This window comes from Phalacrocorax carbo, chromosome Z (assembly GCF_963921805.1).
Source record: "Phalacrocorax carbo chromosome Z, bPhaCar2.1, whole genome shotgun sequence".
NCBI classification, from domain to species: Eukaryota; Metazoa; Chordata; class Aves; order Suliformes; family Phalacrocoracidae; genus Phalacrocorax; species Phalacrocorax carbo.
Window position 1 is genome coordinate 60,066,980 of NC_087548.1, and position 26,676 is coordinate 60,093,655.

The following is a 26,676-nucleotide window of genomic DNA, read 5'->3' on the forward strand; positions in this document are numbered from 1 at the left end:
TAGAAGAGCTATGAATGCAGAAAAAAAAAAAAGTGAAGCAGCCAGTCTTTAGATCAGCCAGGATGTTGGTAGTTACAGCTTTAGTCAGTCCTTGTGCCCACTGCATCCTTCACACTTTCCTACTCATATTCCTCACTGCTTTCTATTGCCCACAAATATGTAAGGTAGGTACAAATAGCCCCCAAAATAAAGATGTAATTCATTGAACAAAAATGTAGCCTAAGAGAACAAATTAAAATGATGAAAATCTTTAATTTTATTTAAGTATAATTGTACGGACACGTGTATATACAAATACAGATCTTATGGGGCAGGGATTTGGGGTGGGGTTTTTTTTAACATTTTATTTTAAGTTCATATAATGTAAGCATTTCAAAAACAGCACTCAATGAATAAGTGCAAAGAAACTGCAAAGCAGGGCAGTACAAGCACAGGACCACACTGAGCTGGACTTTCATACCCAGATGCATACACAATGAGTGTCTTCAATGGGGTGTCAAGAGTAAGCATGGAAAGCGGATTTCGCAGACTCATGGGTAACCTCCAACATGCCAGCATCTATTAAACTGTACAGACAATGGCAGCAAGCCTATTGTAGGGAGATTTGTCTCACATCCGAGAAGCTCGAGGGCGAATGCATGGGAAAAACTCAGTGATGCCAGACCAGAAACAGATCTGCCCATTCACAGCTCCAAATTAAAAAAGGAGGAGGGTGGGAGAGGAGGAAGGGCAGGAAGAGGGAAGAGAAGTGTGGAGGGTTGTACATTAAAACTGGTGATTACAAAATCCAAGCATAATGAAAGGAGGGAAAGAGTTAACACTCTAAGCCTCTGAAAGTGACTGAACCATTGCTCTCACAAAGCAATGGATTAAGTTCAGTTTTGAGGGTTAGGGGTGGGAATCAACAGGTACAGATAGAACCATTTTCCTTCCACAATTATATAGGAAAGGAAACAATCTACTCATCTACTCTCAATTCTTCCCAAATTTGTTTCTAGTTCTTTTGGAACCAAGTACATACATATATCGCACATGACACTGGCAAGATCCTTTCTGGAAAAAAAACTATTAATGGAAACAAAACCAGAAGAAAAACAGGAGAAAAAAAAAAAAGAAAAATGAAACAAACAAAATAACAGAAGAGTTGTGTATCCCCAAAGGCTTTTTAGAAACAAACATGATACAAAAGAACAAAAACTAACACAGAAACCACAGGGCTCCAACATCAGACCTTTAAACACTGAGGACAAAACATTGATCATCAAAAGTCATGTTGTTCCAGGTCTTGACATTGTGAAGTCTTGCAACAGATGAACGATTTTCAAAGATGAGTCCTGTATGCTGCAGTGTCATGGCCACTTGTCTCTCAGTTCTCAGCCATGATCACACTTGATGCTTCAAAGCTCTGTCTTGTAATCAACGTGTGATTTTAATATCCTGAAAGTCTATTGTTCTCACTTACAAAAGACATAAGAATCAAATTAATACTTTATTATCAAACACTATATACAACAGAGGTTGCTAATAATACAGAATTTAAAGAACATAGCTTTAAGTTTTACTTGTCTTTCCTTTGCCATCCAAGTAAGTACAGTACAAAACAATATTCTAAACTAACACGAAATGTTACCTTGTCTATTAAAGGATACACAGTATCCACTAAACTGACTGATCCCTATTTTCCCTGCTTCACATTGCAATGCCCTTGGCAGCCAGGAGTGCAGGTCATCTGGGTAAGTAAGCCACCAGATAAAGGGGAAGGGAGTAGAAATCTCTTCAATTTGCACCAAAATCTGCATTTAAAGCAACCAGAGATTTGCAACACAACGGAAAGCCCATCAGCATTTATGTACTTGTTATGACTGGGATTGCCTGATGCCATCAAGCATCAAACTGACAGTGTCTGGTAGGTGCCCAGTCATGCCAGGCAGCTCAGGGACCTGCCTTATAGCTGTATCACTCATGTGGTTCCCCAGCTACCCAGCACGGCTTTGTGATAAAACGAAGGGGTGAATTTCATCAGGAGTAACACTAGCGAAAATCCTTTGCTGTGGATAAACGTATGTCTTGAAGTCCTACATCATTCAGAGACAAAGGATGAAAAATGAAGTCACCATTTCTACATTAAATTGGTGCTACTGGTATGACTGCCTGCAATCGCTATGAATCATTTTAATATGGTTACCTATCATGCAGTATTATCTGTACTGTGATTAATAATCCATTTGATAAGGTGCATTTTGATTAAGCTCACCTCATCCAAAGCTTTTTAATTCCTACCTACAGGAAGTATTAATGTGTGTACCAAGCACATCTACATTAAAGAGAGAAAAGTACCGGATAGCCTGTAATGAGATGATGACTTCCCTCACTGTTTAGACTACATAACTTTATTGTGTGCACTTCACACTAGAGGAAATTTCCTACTTTCCTCCTGTAAGCACAGGCCCTCCATTAATGACCGTGTCGTACGATATCAGGCAAGCCCAGATCATAGTCTAGCATGCATAAACCTCCCTTTACATCTTAAATATATTTCCCCCCTTCCCTCCTATTTTGAATAGTGGGCTGCTTGAACTTCTGAAAGCTTTTCTTCATTTAAAAAAAAATAAAAAAGAAAAAAAAGTGCTGTTCATTAATGCAATTGCTCATTTTTGTTATGGCAGACTTTTTCTTCAGAATTAATATAGAAAACCCTTGTTTTGCTTGAATTCACTCTGTGTTTTGTTTCACATTTAACATAATTACCACAAGTTTTGTTAGAAAAGCTCTGTTTCAGTCTTGGTCTGATATATCCCTGATTATGCTTAGCAGTCCAAATTTTATGGCAGCCTAGCCAAAAATTACCCCAAGGCTTGCACTTCCTGGCAAATGATTTTTTAAGTTCTACGTTAGCCAAGGCTCAGATTCCTTAAGCAGGGTCAACTCCTAATTCCATCAAACAAGACAGTCCCATTTCCTAATTGCATCAAGGGTTACCACTTCTCTCACATGTTTAAATAGGACAAGCATATATACTCACTCTCAGCATAAAGTATATCTAAATAATGTATTTTCTATTCTAGTGGATTTTTAAAAAAATATTTTGTTAAGTCTTTGGGAGCCCATCTAGTTTATCTCTGGCTGATAAACACGTTTCTTCTACTCTTCAAACTGTGCTGGAAGGGGAAAAGATAAAAAATCAAGACTTGAATTTGTATTCCACACTTCTTTTCTTCCCCCCCACCAAACAATGCTACTAGAGTGTCCTGACTTCTTCTACATGTGGTTTATTCCCATGACTGAGGAACTTGCAGGAGAGACAAATCAAGAGCACACTGGAGATCCTTTGTCCCAAACATGTTTCCTCTGGCTACTGATGTCCTCTCTTAGCATGTATTAACACCCAGAGCAGCATCCAAGGCTATCAGCTACTAAGTCAGCGCTGGGGAAGGTCACTTTATTCTCAAAAGTGCCTCTGCATTTCAAGAAAAAAATTGTAGCACCACGGTGATTTGTTTTAAAATAAAATAATCCGGTGTGCATTATCCCCTTAAAACGAAATAACAGAGGCACTCACACCCCCAGTGAAGTTTCCTAAATCTGACCTTGCCTGCTGTGTGCTAACATTCCTAAATACTAACTTCTTCCTTTCACCAAAGACAGCATCTCTACTTGTGAGCACAAATTTTACTGTCAAAGATGTTCAAGACAGTTCTATGAGAAACATCATCTTTCCTTTTCAGAAGCCTGTTCATTTAGAAACTCCTGGAGGAAATAGTGTTGTATTATATCTATTCTTAATATTTCCCCTCCAGTCCTGACATGGTGACACGATGCCTTGCATGATCATCTTACAGTGCTGAACGAGAAGGCATAAATATTGTATCAGAGAGAAAAACTCTCCCAGGCTTTCACTCACTTTCCTTATCCTTCACTGACTGCATCTGCCACTATTATTCCTTGTCCACATAACGGATGACACAGTGAGCTAACAGAGGTGACTTCTTAAAGGAGAATGCAGAGGAAAATAAGAATCACTAGTGTCACTATTATAGTTTGGCATTTTCATTTGGAGTCCTTTTATTTATATGGAGGGGTTAAGAAAGTCACAGGGTAGGTAGGGATGGGTGCTGAAGCTAGTTATCCCCTTCAAATTTTTGCTGAGTTCAGGCTAAAAGGGAGAAGAAAAGGGAAAAGGGAAAAATAACAATTTGACATCTGCAAAAACAATAAAGTCCCTTTCCTGGGATGAGCAGTTAGGTGGATCTTTGATGTTCCAAGACCCTGATATTTTCTGCGACAGGTTGCCGGAGCATACTGTGCTATAATATCAAAAGCATTGCCAGGAGGAACAATAGAGTTGCCAAAAGCCGGCTGGGTATCCTTGGTGTCTGTGCCGCGTTCTCACCACGGGATGGCTCGGCTGACTCATGTACGGTATCATCTGTTTAAACAGAAAGCATACATTCCAATGAGATTTTGCATCCTTAATAAACTCTCACTGAGCCGACAACTGTAAGTAGATTTCAGTGCCTTTATGAAATAGGGCAATGAACCTTGTGCTGTCATTGACTTTCACAAGCGTGTAATACCTCATTATGTAACCAACTTGGGGCCAAGTCCTGCATTTCTTATTGGCAAAGCTCCCACTGAAGACCAGAGGAGCAGAAAGTAAGTCTGATTTCAGCAGATTGAGGAAGGAAAGATTCCTCTTCTAATGAAACACTGTAGCTCTAGCTTTGGATGGCTCATTAGATAGCAAAGTCAATAGGGAGGCAGCTAAATAAAAACACCTGATTTTCAAAAGGGCTTGAAGAAGAGTTGCACGTGCTCAGAATTAATTTCACAGTTAATCCCCTTACTGTGTTACAGATTTTGGCTCCTGAATTTGAAATGACAGCCTGTAAGCCCAAGCATATATTCCACTTCCACGCACAAAATTTCCACTGAAGTATACTGCATCTGGGGATGTGCAGGGGTTACAGGACTAGTCTCCCTTTCTTGAAACAGAATTTTGAAGGCTAATGCATGACCATCTCTGATTTTATAGAATACATACTCAATCTGGAAAACCTCATAGGTAACAGACTACTTTGTATGGTACACAAAATACAGATTTACATATATCCTGCTAAGACTAATGAAAAAACCAACCAGCTGAGTTGGGAGAAGATGCTTACACATTAGTGGCAGAAGACAACACAGTACCAAATACTAAATCTATTATAGCAAATAAAGCTCTGTTTAGTTTTTGTAAACTAGAGATCAGCCTTAAAGCCACAGCTTCTAATATAAAAAGAGGTAGGTAAAGTCAAATTCAGCTTCAGTGTTGTTATAGGTGTGGTATTTTTCTCTGGAAAGACCTCCATATCCACAGCTATGTAACCTGGCTATTTTAAAAGTAATCTGTCTGAGGCTTGCCATAAAATGTCAGCTCTGGGTTTGAATTTTCTAAGTACTAAATGAATGAAATAAACTAAACCTTTTTAGGAAGTGTGAAGTGGCCTCAAAATGTATTCTTAAGTTATTTTAGAGTGCCTAATTCTCCAGCAAAATTATTAATATCTCAGTAATAATAAGTGTAATAAGCTCCCCCATTTCATGAGAGATGTCAACATATCTTATGATGTATCTGTCTCATAGCTCCCATATCTCAACAAATTGCACTGCCAGGATTACACTGGGTGAGAGTCTGCAATTCCAGTTAAAGGCACTAAGGGAAGCAGGAGTCAGGACACTGGGTTCACCATCCTGGTCTGGCATGGAGCATTTTGTGTTACTTAGCTTTAGCTAGAAACAAGCTCCCTCCCCTTCATACCCTTGACACCTAACACAACAGCAGGCAGAGCACTTAGCACAATTTAGGTTAATGGGCTCTTCAGCCCCAGTTACACAGCAAGATGCACGGGAAGCTGGATTAGCAATTTATCATGGTTTTTTTCCACCACTAATTGATGGTACAATCCGGTCAAGGCTTGTCAACAGGTCTTCAGTGCGGCTCAAGGCGAAAGCATGGAAAGCAAGCACTGATCAGCTGTAAATACGTTCACGTTTGTAAGAAAGGGACACCAAAGTCCCACTGATGTCAGTGGAAAAGACTGGCTGGAATGACTTCGGTTGCAGCTCCTCACCGTGGAGACCCTCCTGGGCACTTTGGCCTTAAACAGGGTCCTAATATTGTTCCTCCAGAATTATTCCAAAGGAATCTAAAAATTTCAGTGAGTGCTGGCTACTGAAAATGACAGTTCCAGTGGCTGTCAGTATCAAAAGTTGTTTCACATTTCACTTCTGAGTTACACTCTTGTACTTTGGTGACACTGCAATGAGAATATAGTACTTCATAAGAGCAGCTTCCCAATTAAATCGCACTCTAAGAAGTTATGGGGAAAAAAATATCCCTGTTCTAACTGTCAGCTCTACCTCCTTTCATATATTCAGCCAGTTCTTCCTAATTTGGAAACATTTACTCACTGCTGATGAACTACAACTACAGAGGAGAATGATGTGCATTACTTTCTACTTCTTGCATCATCAATAGACTTGCAAATAAGTCTGAATTTGCAACATTGAATGTCAACAGTTTTGTCCTAATTACATCCATGAGTCAGCACTAAGACACAATAGGGCAGAACTAGCGTAAAGCAGTAATAAATCCTCATTGTCTTTGACTATCAGACCCTGCCACAACTGGAACACTGGCTACTGCTAAAAAAACTCAATGAAAAAGCCCTGAACTAAAAAGATTACTTCTCTTAAATGAAAAATACGGAACTTTTCTATGATGCCATTTTTATAAAGCCATTCTTCAAAGAATTAATTTTTATGTAACATTAAGGGGCTGCTTTCAAGAAATCATCTGGGTTTTCTGTCAATGCAGTCCCAAGGTTTCTGCACTCATATATTAGAGCACACGATTCATCTGTGGATCTCAAAATCACTTTACAAATATGGTTTTCCTTGGAAGTGCAGAGTTATAACCCTGCACAATCTTTAATGTTTGGGGAAAAGGTTTTGCTTTATTTTAAACACTGAAGGCAAGTGATGAAGACAACAAAATTCCTGAGTAAAATCTGGAAGGTCATTGCTAAAGACTAGGAATGCCAGCAGTAATTAGAAAAATATTATTTTGACAGCCATGAATTTTCCGGATCACAAGGCTTTACATCATATGCTTCAGGTATAATTTTTCCAGATCCGGACAGCTACAATTTTTGTTGAGGGGCTTTTTATTTTTATTATTGAGGAGGAAGAGAAAAGGAGGACATAAATACGGGAAATTACTTTCATCAATTCTGAAACAAGTGTGATCTCTATAGACCAGTTTCCTACAAATTCCTGAACAAAACCAGTGAAATTACAAGGCTTCGAAAATCACAGAAATGATGATTTTTAAAAGAAAGGTGACAATAAGTAATCTGCTGAACATGACCCTCTTGCCTCCCAGTTCTTCTGTCTACTGTGGAAGAAGACAGTGGCAGACTAGGGGAGAGCACAGAAGCAGAAGATGCATGTCAGAGGCCGGTAAATTAGTACACAACACAGACCACATGCAACAAGATCTACCAAGGCAGCAGCAAGTCTAACAGCCTAATAACAGAAGAGTGTGACAGCAGCTGGCAGATCTGTGAATGACTGATTATCTAATGGTTACTGGTCCAAATAATAATGCAAATATACACTGATGTAGGGAGTGGGAAGTTTTTAGTACCAAACCTTCTCATTAAAGCTATTATTTCCTCCTGGTAACAGAAACAGTATCTCATCTCAGACTGCAGGATGCTCTTTGTATGATTTTGGTTTCCTGGTTTGCCTGCTGCTTTCTTACACTATGCTTTTGTGATGGTTCCAGTTAGGTATAGCCACTCAATGGGAAGTGAGCAGCTCTACTGAAAAGAAATGCTCAGCAAGTTCACTAAACTCAGGCATTTATTACTCGGATGATCTCTTTTGCAAACCAGTAACAGGAGAAATATACACTAATTAGGCTGTGTTCACCAAAGCACAGAACATAAAAAAGCACATTGAGTTTCTAGATTCGTAGGTCACCTAGAGATAGGGAAAGATCAACCTAATGCCTTCTGTAGAAGAATGTTGTTAATAAATGTACAGATGTATCTAATGCAAATACACTCTCCTTGCATTTAGATTTGCTTAGAGAACATCTTTGATTCTCAAAACCAAAATTTTTAGGAGAGTTCAGAAAATTCTCTTAAAGAAAAATAATAAAATCCACTGCGTATCCATATATAAATCATTCAAACTGTATAACCTGTGAAAGCCTTATTTATACTTCTATATAAATAATGACTTTTAGTTAAAGGAACTGCAAATAACAAATTGCAAAAAAATAGTATGTTGCTTCATACCAAAAGGGAAGTCTCTTCCAAATAGCAAAAGAGGAAAAAAAAAAATTTGGTAATCTGTTCTTCAGGGTATGTATAATGGTATGTGTGTAATTTTTTCTGGTGTAATTTGTTTATTTAACTGTGCATTTTAATTATTGAGACTTGAATACAGCAATGTGTGAGCAGTGTGTACATACATACAAAACAAACAGGTAATACTACTATTGCAAATACTCTTCCTACATACCCACCTGATTTGAATGTCATGAGCCATCCCATTGAAGTTGGTGGGATTTACTCACACCCCTAGAATTAAACATGCTTCTCTCTACCATAAAGCTGAGCCATGTAAACAATATACATGCACTTTGCACAGTTACACATCAGCTTGATTGATGGTGGAGGTTAATGTAACTGCCATGGGCAGATGAGGGGCTTTATCACAGCAAGCAATATTCTTATTATTAAGGTAGTGTTCTAAAAAAAAAAAAAAAAAAAGCTCCCCAAAACTTAAGTTTGCTTCAATAAAAACAGGATAGGAATTTATATCTATATCCATATCTATATATATATATCTATCTCTCAAAGTGTGTGTGCACGTATGTAAAACTCGTACTTTGCCTAACCAAATATACATATGAATGTATATCATTCTAAAGGACTAATTTCTTACTTAAACACTAACCCTGTCAGTTGCATGCCTGTATCATGCACCAGCATTAAAAAACAGTGGTTCTGTTTTTCAGAAAGTGTTTTGAAACCACATAAATGAAGTGTGCCCATTGATTTTGTTCTAAAACTTTGGGTCCAGTTAGTAGAGACTGTTTTGCCAACATGCTGGGTGTTTGGCTTTGGTGGGCCAGTGACTTCAGGATATTGGTGAAAATTTTACACTGGCACACACCATATTTTATTAAACCATGACACCCAAAAACCATATAAAGGCAACATTTTTCCTCCCCTGCTTTAAACAAGGATACAGGAAATATACCATAAGCTATATTAGCACTGCTAGAAATGTGCAGAAGCAGAACAGTCATACCATGCAAATCATGCGGAGAGAAGAGGAAAAAAGTACTGAAGCACCAGAGGGATACACGCATTTGTTAAAAGAGATTCTCTAAGCATACTAACCTGCTGGTTCTAATGAATTTTCTACTTTGTCGTTAACATCGAAAACACGATCATGAACACCTATAGTTTTCATACAGCTGTCTATAACAAAAATAGAGATAACAGCCAAATATGTTAGTGAGACACCCTTAAACTCCCCACTTTCCTTTTTTCTCATTTTTTCTCTCTATTTACTATACATAATTAAGCATATTTATATTCAAAACTCTGTGGCACTTGTCCAAATGCCAGTATAGTCTTCCATTTGTACAACAGTTTAAGAAGCAACAAGTTAGCAACTGCCATGTAATTAAAACAAAGCTTTATGAAAAATGATAAGAAAAATACGATGAAAATCATAACACAAATGTTGCTGTACAAAACAGATACACAAGATTTAACTGTAAAAAAAAGAAAGATTTACTGCTGTTTACTAGACCACACAGTAAAGCATGCGCTACAAAGCCACCCTCAAAAGCTTAAACTGAAGAACTTACTTGCTGGTCGCACAAAGACCTTAAGCTTTAGACAGGATCTCCTTCCATTATCTGGGATCGCAGAAGCTGTAAATGGGGAAGAAGGAAAGACAAGTGGAAGAGTAAGAGAGTGAAAATGCAAGTCATCTTTTGTGCTAAAATAAAATATCCATTATCTTTCTTTCATCTGAAGCGCTGGATGCATTTCAGCAACTGCATGTAAGGCCTTCAAGTGCACAAAGTAGCTTGATTATGCAAAAGCAGAGAAAGAACCGCCGATTTTATTCTAATCCCTTTTTTGATTATTTTACATGGAAGAAGTGAAGCACATGGTATTTTTTCATTATGTTCATTATCTCCTTTCACCTTTCCACACCTTTTTCTCAAGAGGTTGTTTAATATGGTTTCTGCTGTAATGCAGGTGTCTCCTCTGAAAAATTACACTTCAGAATAATACACTTAGAGATAAGCTAGTCTTGAAACACTAGGCCATAGGCTACAGCAACCAAAACAGGATGAAAAAACAACATGACACTGAAGGTTACAATGCTAAAAACAGAACTATGTACACACTCCCACGGAAGTAGAAACACACACCATTAAATTCTACAGCAAAGTCAGCCTCCATATGCTCCAGTACATCTGCCTGTGTTGAGAAGATACTTATCTTGCTTCAGTCAAAACATGATTCCCTGTGTTATGCAATTAAAAAACCAAAACCAGCTTATTCCTTCTTTCTGCTCTCCCTCATCACTTCGCATTAGAAGTATTTTATTTTAAGAGTAGTTACTGTATTAGGAGAAAAAGAATAAATGGAAACAACATGTCTAGCACTAGTGCAAAAGATCATACACATAAGACTAACTAGTGTTAGCACCTACTTATTTCCCAGGAACAAGTGCTGCTTTGAAAACTTCCTTTCTAGAACTGTGCTTGGCTCAAAATACATGATCATAGGGAAATACACCTGCCTGTCACCACAGACTGGACTCCCTAGTGTACTGTCTGCCAGTGTGAACACATTGGTATCTTTTATCTATGTCAGCATTTTTGAAATTGTACGTTGACCTGCAGTTCAACATGGTCATAATTTACAAAAGATGATTAGGAAGATGTTAGTTTGTTCTATTTATCGCTTTTTCATCCATTTTTATCAATACAGTTCCTCTCTGTGACAAATAACTAGAATTATTTATACACAGACATACGAATGCACACTCTTTATGCTAAGCTCTAGAAGGGCTCCTCAACTAACCTGAAATAAATTCCCTTAGTCTTTGATGATGTGTTTCCAAGGCAGGCATCAACTTTTTCCTAGAAGAACTTACCAAGAACTAGCAAATTCAGAACAAACACAAAAAAGAAGCAAAGGAAAGAGTCCAACACAGCTAATGTTGTGGTTGTGCACCTGTTGGGAAGTGCTTGAAAAGCTGTTTCCCTCTTTTAATCAAAAGACAGAAGTGTGTAGAAATGATGCTCCCCCCTTCACAATGACAGGCAGTTAAGAAGTGTTGACAGCTGGCTTTGCTATAGGCTCTTACTAAATCAAAGTCAGAAAAACTCCGTCTACTGACATTTCCAGTAACTGGTGTGTCATTTAGGGCACAATATTTGCACTCTGTGGTTACATTCAGGAAATACTGTCCCTTTTGTGGCCCTCATTGAATATACGCAACTGGCTAAATGCTTTGGTCAGGCTAAACAGGCAGCTGTAGATTTCTCAAAAGATAAGAATCCTATAGTCATTACCACATTACTAGCTTAAAGGTGGAAATAACATTTCCAACATTAGCCAAAATAGATTCTCTACAGTAATTTTATCACTAATGGACTTATCCTGCTCAGAAATTATTTCAGAAGTGCACCATGACACATATTTATTTAAAGGCAGGTTTTAGCTTTGATGCTTACATGCTGTTGTTTATGTCCATAAAATAAGCACATTTTGGACACTGCTGTTTATTAGAATACTCAGTGACTGAGATACCACTGACTAGCTAGGATAGCTAGGAGCTAATAATATTCTATCAGGAAACACAGAAAATTAATGCTTTGTACATATAAGATTTATTTGTGTACATAATATTTGCGCACACTTAAGAGCAAACAACAGCCAGCGATTGGCCACGTTCTTTGGAAGGAAAATATTAAAATCCATTCCCCGCTTAAATCTTTTTCCACCAGACCTTTGCATCATGAGCTGCAGCCCTATTGCAACCATAGCAGCTGCATTTAAATCATCATCCCAGAAACTGACATAGTTTTAACAATAAGTATGAAAAAGTGCTTTTTTTCCTTCCCAGGGAAATAATGTGCTGTCAATGTTTGCAGTAAACACAGATTCTTCTTTAATCAGTGTTTTACTCTTTCAGAAGGAACAATAACGAATAAAAAATAAAATCAAGTGACATACTGTTCTGCTCTCACATCTGCCTCAACAACTAAGACCAAGGCAATGCAGGGATACACTGCAAGGTCTTTGGCCTTTCTGAGAATTTAAGAACTGTTTGCCAAGCTGGATGACTGCAATCAAGCTTTTTTTCTCCCTTTCTTCTTCTCCACCCCTCTTCCTTCTCCTTTTCATCTTAAAAGAAAAAACTACAGACCAGTTGCAGTTTTTGCCTTAAGACCAGATGTATCACCCACAGGGAAGAGTCAGGTTGGCTCATATCATCTGCCCTCTCACACACATTGCAGGAAGTTTGTTGTTATTGTTCTGTTCCCTCCTCTGTCTTCTTTATTCTGCAGTAGTTTCAACAGTATCCTATGAAAACCCTGCTTGATGAATTAAGATGTCCAGGATAAGATAGCAACACCTAGGATTTTTTTTACCCTATTTCAGCAACAAGCTCGAGACATTTTTTCTCTGAATGTTAGGCATATCACACCTGCCCTCTACTATGGAAAGCCAAGAGTCCTCATTAAATCTGGGGGTTTTTGTAAGCCAGTGACTGGAAGCTTGAACTCAAGTTGCAGTTATAAGTCCTATTCTTCTACATGAAAGTAGCTTTAATGGTAAACGCTAGCTGAAGAGAACAATACTGCAAATCAGGGTCACATGGTTGACAGGATTTGACTAACAGCTACAAAGAAACACCAAATGACCAAAGCAACACAGTAGAAAGGATAAATGGCACATATTAATATTTACTAAGAATAAATGCTGAATATGCTTTTTCTGGAGCAGAAGTAATGCTGCAACTAGGACCTAACAAAAGCTGAGGCTTACATGAAAAATTCTGGGATCAGTTTGAACCAAAAACCTCCTATCAAACTGACTGCAACTGAAAAAATTCAAGTCTTGACCTCAAGACCTAAGGGAAGGAAAGAGGAAAGAGTTAGCAGAAGAAAGTTCAGTGATTTTTAAAGGGGTTTACTTTCCAGGAAAGGTAGGTTTCAAATGCAGCACAGCCTAGTAAACTCCCTGACACTCTCTTGCACTCTCTTGCAAGAGAGCAACATTGCTGAACTCTGGAAAGGAGAAAAAGAACTGCTTTTTGTCAGCTGGGATCTGTTGAAGTCGCTTCCCAGGTAAACTATTGCTGTTGTTGCTACATTCCACTGAAATTAGCTATAGTGTAACAACGTATGTCCCTTCTAGATGGTACAAAGAGAAATTTCATTCTCCTTTCTGCACAAAAACAGGTTAGCCCCCAAGGCTTTGGTGTAATGCTTTTCTAGTCGCCTGTTTTAAAGGTGATATTAGCTATAAAATAGAGGCCAGTTCAGAGACCAGGAACCCTCTGATGCTAATGGAACCTGTCCCACACAACACTTTCCATTTCGAAAGCCGAAATTCCCAAGGGAAAAAAAGGCAATTGAAACCTTGCTGCACAACATAAAGAAACGTTTGAAAAAATAACACTTATAAGGAGCAAAGGGGGTTATATCCTCTTTTTTCTAGTAATTATATTAGAATATAAAAATTCTGACTGGTTTGGTTTGTGTCAGGAAGAATCACAATGAAAAACAGAAAAGGAACTCCGCAGTGCTGTCAGTTCCTTCATTACATTACAATTCCTACGCTAGTTCACTCCTCCCCTGCCCTACCTCACCTTTACCAGCAACTTCATGACAATCTCCTGGGTCTCTCCTTTAAAAAACATGTTTTATACTTCCTGGTTATACAAAGACTTGGGGTTAGAAGGAAGTGTACGCTAAAATCCCCCTGAAATCACAAGATATATGAAAACACCTCAATGATTATAAAAATAACCAGATTGGTCTCTCTTTTTCTCTTTGGTCTCATTTTTTTAAATAGGAAAATTCCATGATTCAGAAGAAATTTAAGTCATGATCTCTGTATTTTTGAGATGAAAATTCCATCTCTGTTAGTTGAACTAGAAAAAAATCCTATGCAAAGAACTACTGCACACAGGACTAGATCCAAGCTGGATCCAAAAATGGCCCATACAGAAAAATTAGATGAGAAAATTTATCCTCTTTTCTCTGAACCACTTCTGGCTACCAGGAAAGAGAGTGAAGAAAATTATTCTCTCCTCATCTAGAGCCAAACCATAAATATTTCAGTATTTGCTAGCTATATTTAAATATTGAAAAAATAAAAATCCAGCTCCCTTCATCCCACTCCTAAGTAGTTCTCTGCTAGAAAACACATGGTACATTATTAATATATTAGATATAAATAACAGGTTAGGTGCTTTCTTGGCCTGATAAGGCTTAGCAGAGTTATTTAATGACTGCAGGAAGCCACAGATAGAGAAGAAAAAGTATCATACACAGAAAACAGTGTGTGATGTTTTCTCCAACAGTTTTGCAGTTAAATTTACTATGTTAAATCCCCAAAGCTCCTTACAGGAGTCAACAAGATATGGCCCAATCAACCTACAAATGAAGCTTATTAAAAAGTAAATGTACAAAAAGGAAAAAGTATTAAAATTTCAAAAGTAACTTGATTATCAGGACCTGCTAGCCATGTGACAAAAGCTTTAATTAAGTATTTCCTTTCCTGAGACAGGCAGCAGTTTGGCTGACAGCTATCTGAGGCTCATTTTCTAACCTAAGAGCAAGTTATTAGGATGCCACATATAAAAGGTGTCTCAACCATCCTATTAACTGATATTCACATGTAAACAGTGGTTTCCTCTGTTTGCCTCCTCACTCACTTAGCTTTCTAATTACAGTATTGCACCTTTTCCTAAAACGCAAGTACAGATACAGGGGGAAAAAAAATCATAAATGCAACTCAAATCCTCATTTAGGACTACAAATATATTTAATATTCAAGGCACAATCCACCACGGGCCCTATTAGCAAAACTGGAACTGTTCCGTCTACAAATAGCACTCTATTTGTCTAAGTCACTCAGCACCTTTTTTTTAGAGGGGGGACACTGGTAAAGAAGCATCCTTTCCTTACACAGAAACCCAACAACCCTCATTGTACCTCCTCATGGCCCTGATATGCTGCAGATACTCTGCAGATGATAATTATCTTACTATTTTGTATTTCAAAAACTATAAAGCAGTGTTCATGAAACACTGTGGAGACAAGTCTGTTCTCACTATTATTTTGAAAACCATGATGAATGTTTTCTTCTGGTCTCTGATAAGATGTCCATCAAACAGGGTCTCCTTGTAGAGAAGATCTGAGAAATCACAGCAAGATCTCACCTCAGTTCATTTCAGATATATTACTACTAGCACCCCCTGTGTGTTACACAAATTCTGGCACTGATAAGTGCTTCCCAACAACAAGAACTGAACAGAAGTATTGGTTCAGACTGGGAAACCAATATAGAATTAATTTTTAACTTCTTCCCAGCACACTAAATCAAGGTGACGCATACAGCTGCAGTAAACACCTAACACTTACTGCCCAGTCAAAACGTTTGCACGTGCAACTTCTGTAATCACCTGGAGGAACACCACAAAGAGAACCTGCAGCAACCTGCCCCCCCCCCCCCCGGATGTTGTGTGCTGTAAATCAGAAACTCAAGTTAATGCAGTCCTTTCACTTTCCTAGTCCTGTAAGTTACAGACAATCTCTTCAGGAGAAAATATTTATAGCAGTGATTTGCCTCTAGTCCTTTCAGGCACAATACCACTCCCATTAGTCAAATGCAATATCCAGGTAACCTTACACAACCTGCAAATCATAATTCCACCGACCTGAAGTATTGTAGCATCCAATATCCTGTGTTAGCTACAGAGCTTTAAAAAGTTTTATTTTTAAGAACAGTCACCATCTTCTTTCTTTGTAAAGAAATGAGTATGTGTGAGAGCATTAAAAACGCAGTTTTCCATTATGTTTGCCACAGGCAATATTTCTCAATTTGTGCAAGTCAAAAGAAAAAATAGCCTATTAGTTGTTAGAAGAGCTGAGCCTTTCCCCTGTAGGTTTTCATGTGATTTACCATACAACACAAATGTATGCAAATTAGCCAGGTAAATGCAGAATTAGTTATTAATATTCTTCTCACAGTTTAGATTGAAAAAAGTTATAAATTTGCATAAATGGTACAACTGAAAAAGTCAACTAGAATTTAACGAATCAATAAAACACTCCTTTGTGTGCATACATGAAGTAAGACCCATATTTAAGGACAACAAAGGGGTGTTCAAAATTATTAATCAAAAAATAATCTATCTGAAAGGATTTACTAATAATTTTCTCCTTGTAAGTGTTAAAATAAAAAATAAAAAATAAAAAATAGATAAATATGATCATAAGATCCTACAAAAATCCCAGCTTTCACCTATACTTGAGTTTAATTTTAAGAGTCTCTGCATGTCTGGTCTTTCATTCCAACATACCAGAAAAAGTTTTGTTCTTTTGTTCTAAATACGACTCCATTCTGAGAAAATTAAAACACCGTATCCCCATGACTTGCTCATTCTTCAGACCTAGTAATTAAGCACACTTCCTCAGTAAATCATGACTAAACTTACTTGTACCTTTGCGATTCCCAAGTCTACCATCTCTCTGTATTTAGCCATCACCAAGATGAAATCACCCCAGAAAATTACTAAGTAAGCTGAAGACTTAGAAATCTCAAATCAACAGACTGAGACAGAATCTTGTCTGGAAAACCATCTAATCTAGAACTGCCAACAACACCTGAAAACTAAGAAAATTTACCTAACAAGGGCAATAAATAAACAAACAAACAAACAGATGCAAGGTCACAACTATTACTGCCTATGTCTTAATACAGACAAAAGTACTATGGATATTAGTATTTCCAAATTAAGTTTTTAAATCTACAGTTAAAAGGGCACCTAATACAAATGCATATTTTGCTTTACTCCTGCATGCCCAACTACATCTGTATGAAGTAAAGGTAAAAAGAAAAATCATATTGCATTTCTGTACTCATCTCTGTATGTGTGTACATACATGCCTACACACATACACAGACTTATATTCTGCACTTCATGCAAAATATAAATCGTGAAGCACACAGCAACGGACAAAAAGACTTGATAAAAGCTGTGTGCATAACAACAAACAGATTGTAAAATACTACTGCACTGGCTTTGCACTGTGTAAAAACGCTGCGTTATTATGGCTTATCTCACACGTGACTATATTTCTCAGACTCCCTAAAAATAGCCTAGTAAATGGCAACGACTTGCCAGACAAATGCTATTTTAGTGAGAGTTCTTGGAAGAAAGTAATACACTGTTTCTGCATTAGAACTTAATGCTGAATTAACTGTCCCATTGCAACTGCTTGGCCAGGAAGAATGTAATTCTTCTTGCAGTTTCTAATCCATTGCAGCTTATATCTGTTTGAAGGCTGCATGGACTGAAAGTAAGTTTCATATCAAAGCCATACAAAACAAAATCAAATCCTGTATGATAAAAGACATAAACCACGGATATCCAGTTTAATTAAGCCATTTGTCCAGTATTTCCCCTTAGCAGGGTGTAGCCTTGTATCTCTCTCAGGAAGGTCCCTTATCTGCTCTAGAGGGTGATTTAATGACAAACCTTCCCTGTTCTTGGCCTGGCTGGTGTGGTGGAGTCAGACCTTTTTAGTGCCGAACGTCAAAGCATCCCAAAGCCCAGGTGTTCACAGTGCTATGCACCTCCACAGGTGAGCAGCAGCTGAGGGCTCATATGAAGCAGAAAGCATCACTTTGGATCCAGTCCAAGCGGTTTTTATAGTCAGACTATTATCATCTGCCTCCCAGGTTGCCAAGTCCAGCTGAGTTCAGTTCATTCACCTCAGTGCAGGGCAGCCTGTACCCTTCACACCTTCAGGAGAACAACAAAGCAGACATTTCAGCTGCAGAAAAACCCAACCCTGCCTGAGCTCTTCCTCTGAACCAACCCCTGACCCAATACGAGAATCAAGCTCAGCTGTTCTTTGCAATTTTTTTTTTTCATAAAAGAAAGAACAGTTATATTTGCTGATGAACCAGGGCAAAGCTGTCATCTAACTGCAGCCTGAGCTTCCCAGAGAATCAGTTTTGCCTCTATGGTGTTTCTTCTCATTAAAAACCAAACAAAGCTCAGCTGGAAATAAATGAAAGACATATCCTACTTTGAATGGACTTTCAGTCGCATGTAAGCTCCTGTGAAATATAAGGAGGTATAGATGAAAAATAGATCATATAGTTCCTCACACATGAAATACTTGCAGGCCTTTCTCTCATATAAGAAGGTTTCTCTTTCACAAATGCAAACTGTATTACGTACCATAAAATAAGGGCTAACATTTCTGCACTAGAACAATATAAATGACTGATGTCATACTTTTCTATTGCAACAAACCAACTCTTATTAACTAGAATGAAATAAAAATCTCAGATCTCATTACTGTTTTCAGTGGCATTAACAAAACCAAATACAGTTATTGTACGACATTAAGACTGTATTAGAGTAAATTGCTAATAAAACAAGTTAATACTATCAAGTAGAGCACTTAGAGAAAAATATATCCTCCTCATGCTTTTCATAAGCACTTTTGTACTTTGATTTTCCCTTGGTATCACTAGAAATAAAATGTTTTTCTTCAAGCAGGCTATCCATTTTGCTAATTTCCATCTCTAAGAACTAGACGTAAGTAAATCCTTTGAAAAGACATTATAGTCTTGTTAGTAATTGACCTTCTCTTTTTGATCTTTAAAGCAATATGTTCACCCACATGGAATTTGTGGGTATTGTATCATGTTACTAAACCTCATATACTTTAATGGACTTCGTATTATCCGTGTCTAGCTTTACCACTACTGACACCACAATTAAAGCATAGAGAAGCATTCCATTCCACTCCATCTTCATGGGCTTGCCACTATCTGTAAAATATTTAGAAACGTTTCTAGCTTCCTATACTATGCTTGTAAATTCTGTCAGTTTATAAAAATACAGAAGTAATTATAAATGTATTGTTCTAGGAGTGTGACACATACATAGACATGAAAAGTTATGTCTGCTGACTCACTTCAGCAAAGCAACAAAATATCATGTTTATGTCTTGTGAAGGAAGGAGAAGATGCAAAGGCAGGACGAGATCTTCAAGGAGCTGCCTTAGGATTAGGGGAATTTAGAGAAAAGCACAGACTGCACGTTGTATTTTGTTGTTATTTAAAATGAAGGCAAACAGTGAGAATAATGCAAGTTTGAACGTGTTTGAGTGCACATGCATGCCCAAAAGGTTGTCCTACTTAGAGAGAATACCATTGCTCAAAAGATTTCTGAAGGGCTTTTTCTCTTGGCAAAGTTCTAATAGCACCTTGGCACAGCCTTTACAAAAAATGCCTTTATGCGCACAGTCAGCTCTTACACAGATAAATCCAAGCTTGTGCAGGATGGAAAACAGATATGAAATAGAAAAGGTAAAGTTTGTAAAACACACAATAGTCCGCTGTAACTCAAGCTCTGATTCTGACAAGTAAAGATCTCGGGGTAGAGACCTTCTGTTTCATTACACCTACTAAGACGGGTCCCAGGCCATGACTGAGTAGAGTACAGAGTAACAGATGCCAGCACTATGTTAATAGCAGTACATCTTTATCAGGTGAATTCCCAGTTTGCTCAAGTCCTGCAGAGGGACTATTGAACCTTCAATCACTGCACCACATGAGCCAGAAATTTTTCTGCAGTCCCTAGAAGGATTTCCTTAATCCTTCAATTTGTCACTTTTACCATGAAAAATTCTGGAACACATCAAGTTGAATTTTATTCTTTAACCAAAATTTGTCCAGTGTAACAGGCAATAGCAGTTTTACTTAAACTTCTAGATCCATGCTTCTTTCTTTCACTTGTGTTGCTTGTGTTCAGTGCCACAGGTCACACTCGTGCTTTGAAATCTGTATTTCAAAAAAGCCAGCCTATGTGAGAATAGTCACAGCTTCATCAAGGAGAACTGCTGCCTTGTCAGGAATTTGGCATGTCTCACCTATGCCAGAAGAGGACTGTAGACTGCCATAACTATGACTGTGGGAAAGTGTAAAACACCCATGGGATACCTAGCCTTTCCTTTTACTCTGCCACAAATTATTTCCTTCTGCTTTTTTTTTTTTGTTTTTTGTTTAATATATACCACAGGATGTTTAGCCCTATTTCCAGTGATCATTCCCAGATGAACCCAAAATTACATATATATGTGTACACTTTTCCATAACTGGCATCCAAATGCCCTGGTGGTTTGGAAACCATTTCTTAAAAGCAGTCAATACTGCATCAGACTGTTGAAACACACAGGTACCTCTTGAGCTTTTCTCTTCCTGAATGCTGTAACAATTGTTCTTTCAGAACTGAAGCATTTCTCCACCTCCCTTACAGAAAAGTCCCTGTTTCACACTAACAATCTTCCCAAGCAGATTGGGAAATCCTCATCTCTATTTTCCACCTGCTACTTTTTGATCTAAGAAAGCACCTCCCCACTGCAAGCTTCCTCCTTTATTCTTTACATGTTAACCAGTTAAGGAACTCATGTAACCAAGTTGTGAGCAGTGCCTAATGGTGCTTCCCATGTGTATCTAAGATCATGCATATGGAAAACAATATGGGATAATGCAAAACCACTTAGTTGAATCCTCCTTGCTGATGCCTATTTCACTTCAAAACTGATGGACAAAAACTCTGACAAATGAACTTCTCTCAACCACACAGTATTCATCACCTCTCAATTGAAGTGTCTCTAACCTAATGTGATGTCTCCACTCCTCAGTGGGTGGACACCTTAAGCCTGGTCATCCTAGAGCAACCCTGTCAGTGAAGCACACAATCCTTAACTCACATTCTGTAATCATGAAGATCTATTTACATTTGTGTTCCTGGCTAGTCCATATCAATGCATATCTGCCCTGGACATAGTTCCGGTAGCTCTGCAGAGCTACGCAACAGTGTACATCCCATGCCTCTTTCCTCTCATGTTTAAAAGATGGTTAAGTATACTGAGTTTCTCCAAAGAAGCCTGGATATGCTGTCACTTAGGTTAGTTCACTTGAAATGCATGTATTTCTTCCTCAAGTTACTGCAGCAAAACACGGACATCTCAAAAAACCTCCCCACTGAACAAAAACACATAGTCTGAGATCAAATCTCTCATGTTGGGGTGGGGGTGTGTGCATCAGATCTGCAAATATGTGTGTACTGTTTTATCTGAAGTCTTAAGCAACAAGGGCAGTGGATGCTCTCATACACATCTATGAATTATACGATATGGTATTGTTGGCTGGAAGGCCAAAAAAAAACCTGAGAATGCCTGCATGGTCATCCATGCAGTACCAGCTAAGGCAGGCTATGCATGCCGGCTGCTTGCCTGTCCCGCTCTCACAGCTCAGGCTGTGCCTCAGGCACCAGCTGTCCTGCTGCACCGAGACACATGGGGTCCAGTACACCCCAGCAGGACTTCCAGCCAGGGCAATAGTAAATCTGGGTCTGTCTCATGGCCTTTTTCAGAGACTGCATAGTGAGAACCAATGACACAGAATGAATCTTCTCATTCTGTGTTCCTAGTTAATTTTTAAGATCTCTCTAAACTTCCAGTTCACCTTTTAGGGGTCACTGAATAATTTGTTCTTTAGTCAAGTAGGAGTGCTTGTGGTACACTCTGCATTTTTCTGTTCTCCCCCTGTGAAATATCCTGCAGAGACAAGAATATATTTTTCTTGGATCAAGCTGGATTTTCTTTCCTTTTTTTTTTTGAGAGCCCACGAGGTGTGTAATCAAAGCTGGCACTAGAGCACCCTAATTATGAAACCCAGCAAGGAACTTTCACACACATTTTGTGGACTTCAGATTTCTCGTTCACAGAGTCTTCTACTGAGAAAGTAGAGATCATGAGAAAAGTTCAGGAGACAGAACCCAGACTGGCAGTAAATCATTTTTCACTTCTGCCTTTAATACCAAGATCAAATAAAGAAAAATTGACCCTGTATTTGTAACATGTCATTCCATTTTTGTTTGGCAAACATCCTGAACTCCTAAGGATTCACTGAGGAGTTCTGACTGACACAGGGGGAGTGGGGGGGTGGGAGGGAGGAGATCAAGGTTTATGTTTTTGTTTTATTCAGAAAAAACCACGCATCTTGAAATAGACTTGCAGAAAAATAGAAGGTCTGAAGCACTCTCAGTGCTACCTGCTTTCTGCTGAGCTGAAGTGACCATTTTCAGATCCTTTCAATCTGTGGTGAAAGGATCATTACCATGCTACTCCAGGGAAGTCAGTCCTCCTGCAAGTGAGCTCCTTTGTTATGAATATGGAACAGATGGAACCAAATCTATCTGCTCCATAGGAACAAAATCACTTACAACCTTGCTCTCTCTATTAAAGACTCTACTTAGCTCCTTTATAGCACTGGCTTTCTGTACACTGCTGTGAGGTTTTGACTTTATAGAAAAAGGCACTTCATAAAAGCAATAGTTCTTACTCTTAAACCAAAAGCGGCCTAAGAACCGCAGAAGATGAATGCAGAGTTTAACCCGCATGGCTCCTTGGAGATATGCAAATATTCAATTACTATTTTTTTTAAGCTAGAGAAAGGATTTTTTCTGAGGAAGAAAAATAGCCGTATGCTGCAAAGACTGCATTAATGGCAGTGAAGTACACAGATGACAATATGCTACTCACTCTAATAAAGGTTGAACCTAACTATGTTATTGGCAAGAAGGAACATGGATTTTATTTGTACATGTAAGTGTGGATCAAGATGACACTTCTGCAAAGAAAACTGTACCAGTCTTTCAAAAATTGACTTTTTTGGTAGGAGACAAAACCCCTTGAAATTAGGTCCCCACCATGAATACAAGAAAGACTTAATGCATCAATTTATCTCCAAACATTGCATATTGTAGGGCCTATTTCCCAAGACTTTAACAGAAACTGCATCAATATTACACCAATTAACTCTGCAAGCTGAAAATATGCGTAAGCTGTAGCTGAAACCAATAGATTTACTTACTGACTCTGCTCACTCGCAGCAGAGTTAGGCAGGTACATGTAGGTTATCTGTCACTTCTCTTACTGTCATAACAATAACAAATGTTCATTCCTGCCACACATGCACACATATATACAGATATGGTTTATAACAACTTCTCACAAAACCCCATACAACAGAAGTCAGCGTCCTCCTTTACTCACTGTTTAATATGTTAATACATTTACCGTCTGGCTGCTTTTTCAGAAGTAATTGAAAAAAGGATTTCTGTGGCAGGATGCTTTGATTCTGACTAAATCAAGTCTTCAGGCAAATCTCCCCCTGCCAGCGAAGGCACAGCTTGCCTGAAGTCATAACCTTTGTTGGAGGAAGAGAACTGGCCTTGAAACAGATCATGAAGCAGATGTTTTATGCCAAATCAGAGTCTAGGGATACAAAGGCTACTGCAAATAAAACTCTTCTCCTGTCTGTTCTATCATTTCAATTCCCTGCAGTGTGAAATGTGAACTTGCCAACAAATGGCCGGTGTGCTATGCAGCACAGCAGGGAGAACAAGTGCCACATATACAACAAGGGCTGGAAAACTCCTTCATTAGGTCTGCTTTTCAGCCCAAGCCTCAGCAGTGACATGTGGGAGCCACCTCCAAAGGAAGGTGATGGCGTTTGTAAAGACAAGTTTCCATCAGCTCCAATTATATAAATTGTGTGCACTTGCTTGGAGGAGGAAGGAGGTTCATATGGCTGTATCCACTGATCACGGTCATTAGTGTCTTACAGCAAAGGTGGGGTTTTTAATGATTTTTCCTATTTTTTTTTCCACTTGAGACATGAATGCTGATAATATACCCACCTACAGGCTCACAAAAAAAAAAAATCCCATCAGCTTAATGCCAGGGCTGTGCTACACAACTTCAACAAAAGCCCTACACGAAATGCCGTTGTTGAGTAGTGGAGCACCTTCATACCAGGAGAGGGGATGAGCCCTGCTCCCACCACCTCTGAGAAGCATGGCGAGACTCTGGTGACACCTGACCAAAAGGCCAAGACAGCCCAGTGCTCCAGCTTCCTCTGTTATTGGTCTTCATTTAGATGTTTCCATCTGATTAAAGCATTACCTGTCTAGAGACGCACGCTTGCTCTTGAGATACAGCTGTTTAAAACACTAGTTCTAGTAAAAGAAACCTTGTACTTTCAAGTCAATTTCCATCCACATCAACACTACAATCACTCTTTTATGTGTTTCTAAGCTAACAGTTGCACTTTTGTTAAAAGGAAGGAACAGCTAACAATACTAGACTATCTTAGCCCTTGGTTATGGGAGAGCAGAAATGGGGCTTAAGCTGGTAAGACTATTGTATTTGCACTTAAAAAACCCAAACCAAACTAAACAAAAAAAACCCCAGTAAAATACAAACATACCATTCAAAAGAACCTAATGACAAACTGTCAAGATGTTTACAATCCGCAACAGATATCACATTTTCAGAAGAATTCAGTGCTTCATGTGCAAAGTATTTTAGAAATCTGGCCAACTATTTGGATACCTAAGTGACAGCTAAGTACTTCTAAAATTATGGCTCTAATTGGGAATACTAAGCACTTCTGACATATGGCCTGTAATATGCAATCTATTTATTTTACCTACTTTTGGACTGGGATCAAGGAAGAATAGGATTGAAGACGCATATGTGCAATTTACATAGAATAAATTAAATATATTGTATCTACCCTAGGTTTAGGTAGGATGTTGGGTTATCTTTCTTTTTTGAAAATTTGTGTGTCAGGTACATTTCAGGTTAGTCCCCTAAAGGCTAGATAAAGATCCCACTTAAATGTAGGTGCACTGAAATCAATGTCACAGTCAAGTCAAAATCACGGATGGTCAAGTCAAAAAAGACCAGGATGATCAAGTAACCTGTGGGCACAGTTGTCAGATTTTTTTTTTTTCAGAAGTCCAGTTGAAGTTAATTGAATTAATAATTTTTAGCATTCAATGTACATACACAATTTCTATTTATTTTCCAAATCTGATGTAAAACCATCAGTGAGAAATTTATGTCTGTAATGAAAAAATGCTGTTTCTTCACAAAATTGCACATAAAAAGAACCTTAGTGCTACTTTTAGCTTTTTTTCCCCCTGCCCCTCACAGAAAGCTTCAGGGTCTTCTTTATTCAGCCTAAAATAGAATTGCTGAAGAGCAATTTCATGGGACTTTCTGTCACTGTTTTATTTGTCTGGCTTTCAGTGCTGGCTTCTTTGTAGACTGTACATGTGCTTATAATTTCACCTCATATTTATAAGGGTGGAGTGCAGATTTACATGTACATATTAGCACACAGAATACCATATGCTGTTCACAAGCACTCTGTGGAACAGCATACCATACATCCTGTGAAATCCCAGCTGTACTCACACAAGTACCAAAAGTGTAATTTTGATTTCCATTTCTAAAGCACCATGTTCCTCATCCTCATAGCCCGTACAGTTTCAGAAATTTTCTCTTCCTTCTCCGCCTAAAAACTAGATGTGGCACCAGGTTGTCCAAGAGATTTATTTTTGGCTTAAGACTGTTTTTCACTCAAAATATTCTCTAGTTCACTAAGATGAAAAAATCCTAGGCAGAAATATCTCTTCTCAGCTAGGTTAGCATATTAAGAAATATTCTCCCTAGATAGTCCTTTATAAGGGCTTTTCCCAAGCTAACTCTTAATGTATATCTTTTAGACCTGTGTAAAATCTAGAACATATTATTGGATTTTCAAATTGTCCCATAATTTGGCTAGACGCAATGCTATTATTTCTGATGAGAATAAGCAGCTGGTGTGGCCAAGCAGGGAGCAGCTCAAGGGTCTGAGAGTGCACAGTGCCCTCAAATCACCCCTCACAGCAAACACCAACTATAAGAATTAGGTGCCAGGTAACTGCAAAGCTACTGGAAAAGGCAGTTTCTCCCTCAATTAAGAAGGCAGTAATAGCATGGTATGACACACAGTTTCAAGAACTCAAGTCAATATGAACATTTATATTCTGCATCCCAAGGATTTGGGTGGCAAACTTTCTGAGAAGTGGACATATTTCCTTACAGAACCTGGAGCACATTTGTGTAGAATGGCTCCTTCTGCCATCTTCTTCAACAGGGGAGATCTCAGTGGGAATGTTTCTTCTCTAATGCACATCCATTACCACATTAGTTACCAGGAGAAAAGGAAAGGGAACTAAGCACAGCAGGGAACTAAAGTTAAAGAGATTATAGTCGTGCCTCTACCCTGAGAAGTATCACAAGCAGCCCTCTATCTAGGGCTGAATTTATCTTTAACCCCATTTTCATTTTGCAAAGTGTAAGTGATGTATAGTGATAATGCTATGGTTACACCCCATGGAGGACAAGAAAGAACAACTGGT

General features: G+C 38.4%; 1 protein-coding gene across 1 annotated transcript in view; it reads right to left on the reverse strand.

Annotated features, from left to right (window-relative positions):
* Positions 1-238: 238 nt before the first annotated feature.
* Positions 239-26,676, reverse strand: part of EFNA5 (ephrin A5) — a 211,860-nt gene continuing 185,422 nt past the window's right edge. The window contains exons 3-5 of the mRNA XM_064438227.1: positions 9,938-10,003; positions 9,462-9,542; positions 239-4,426 (exon numbers count right to left, since the gene is read on the reverse strand). Coding sequence (XP_064294297.1) covers positions 4,305-4,426; positions 9,462-9,542; positions 9,938-10,003 — 269 coding nt within the window. The 3' untranslated portion in view covers positions 239-4,304. The remainder of the gene's footprint in view (positions 4,427-9,461; positions 9,543-9,937; positions 10,004-26,676) is intronic.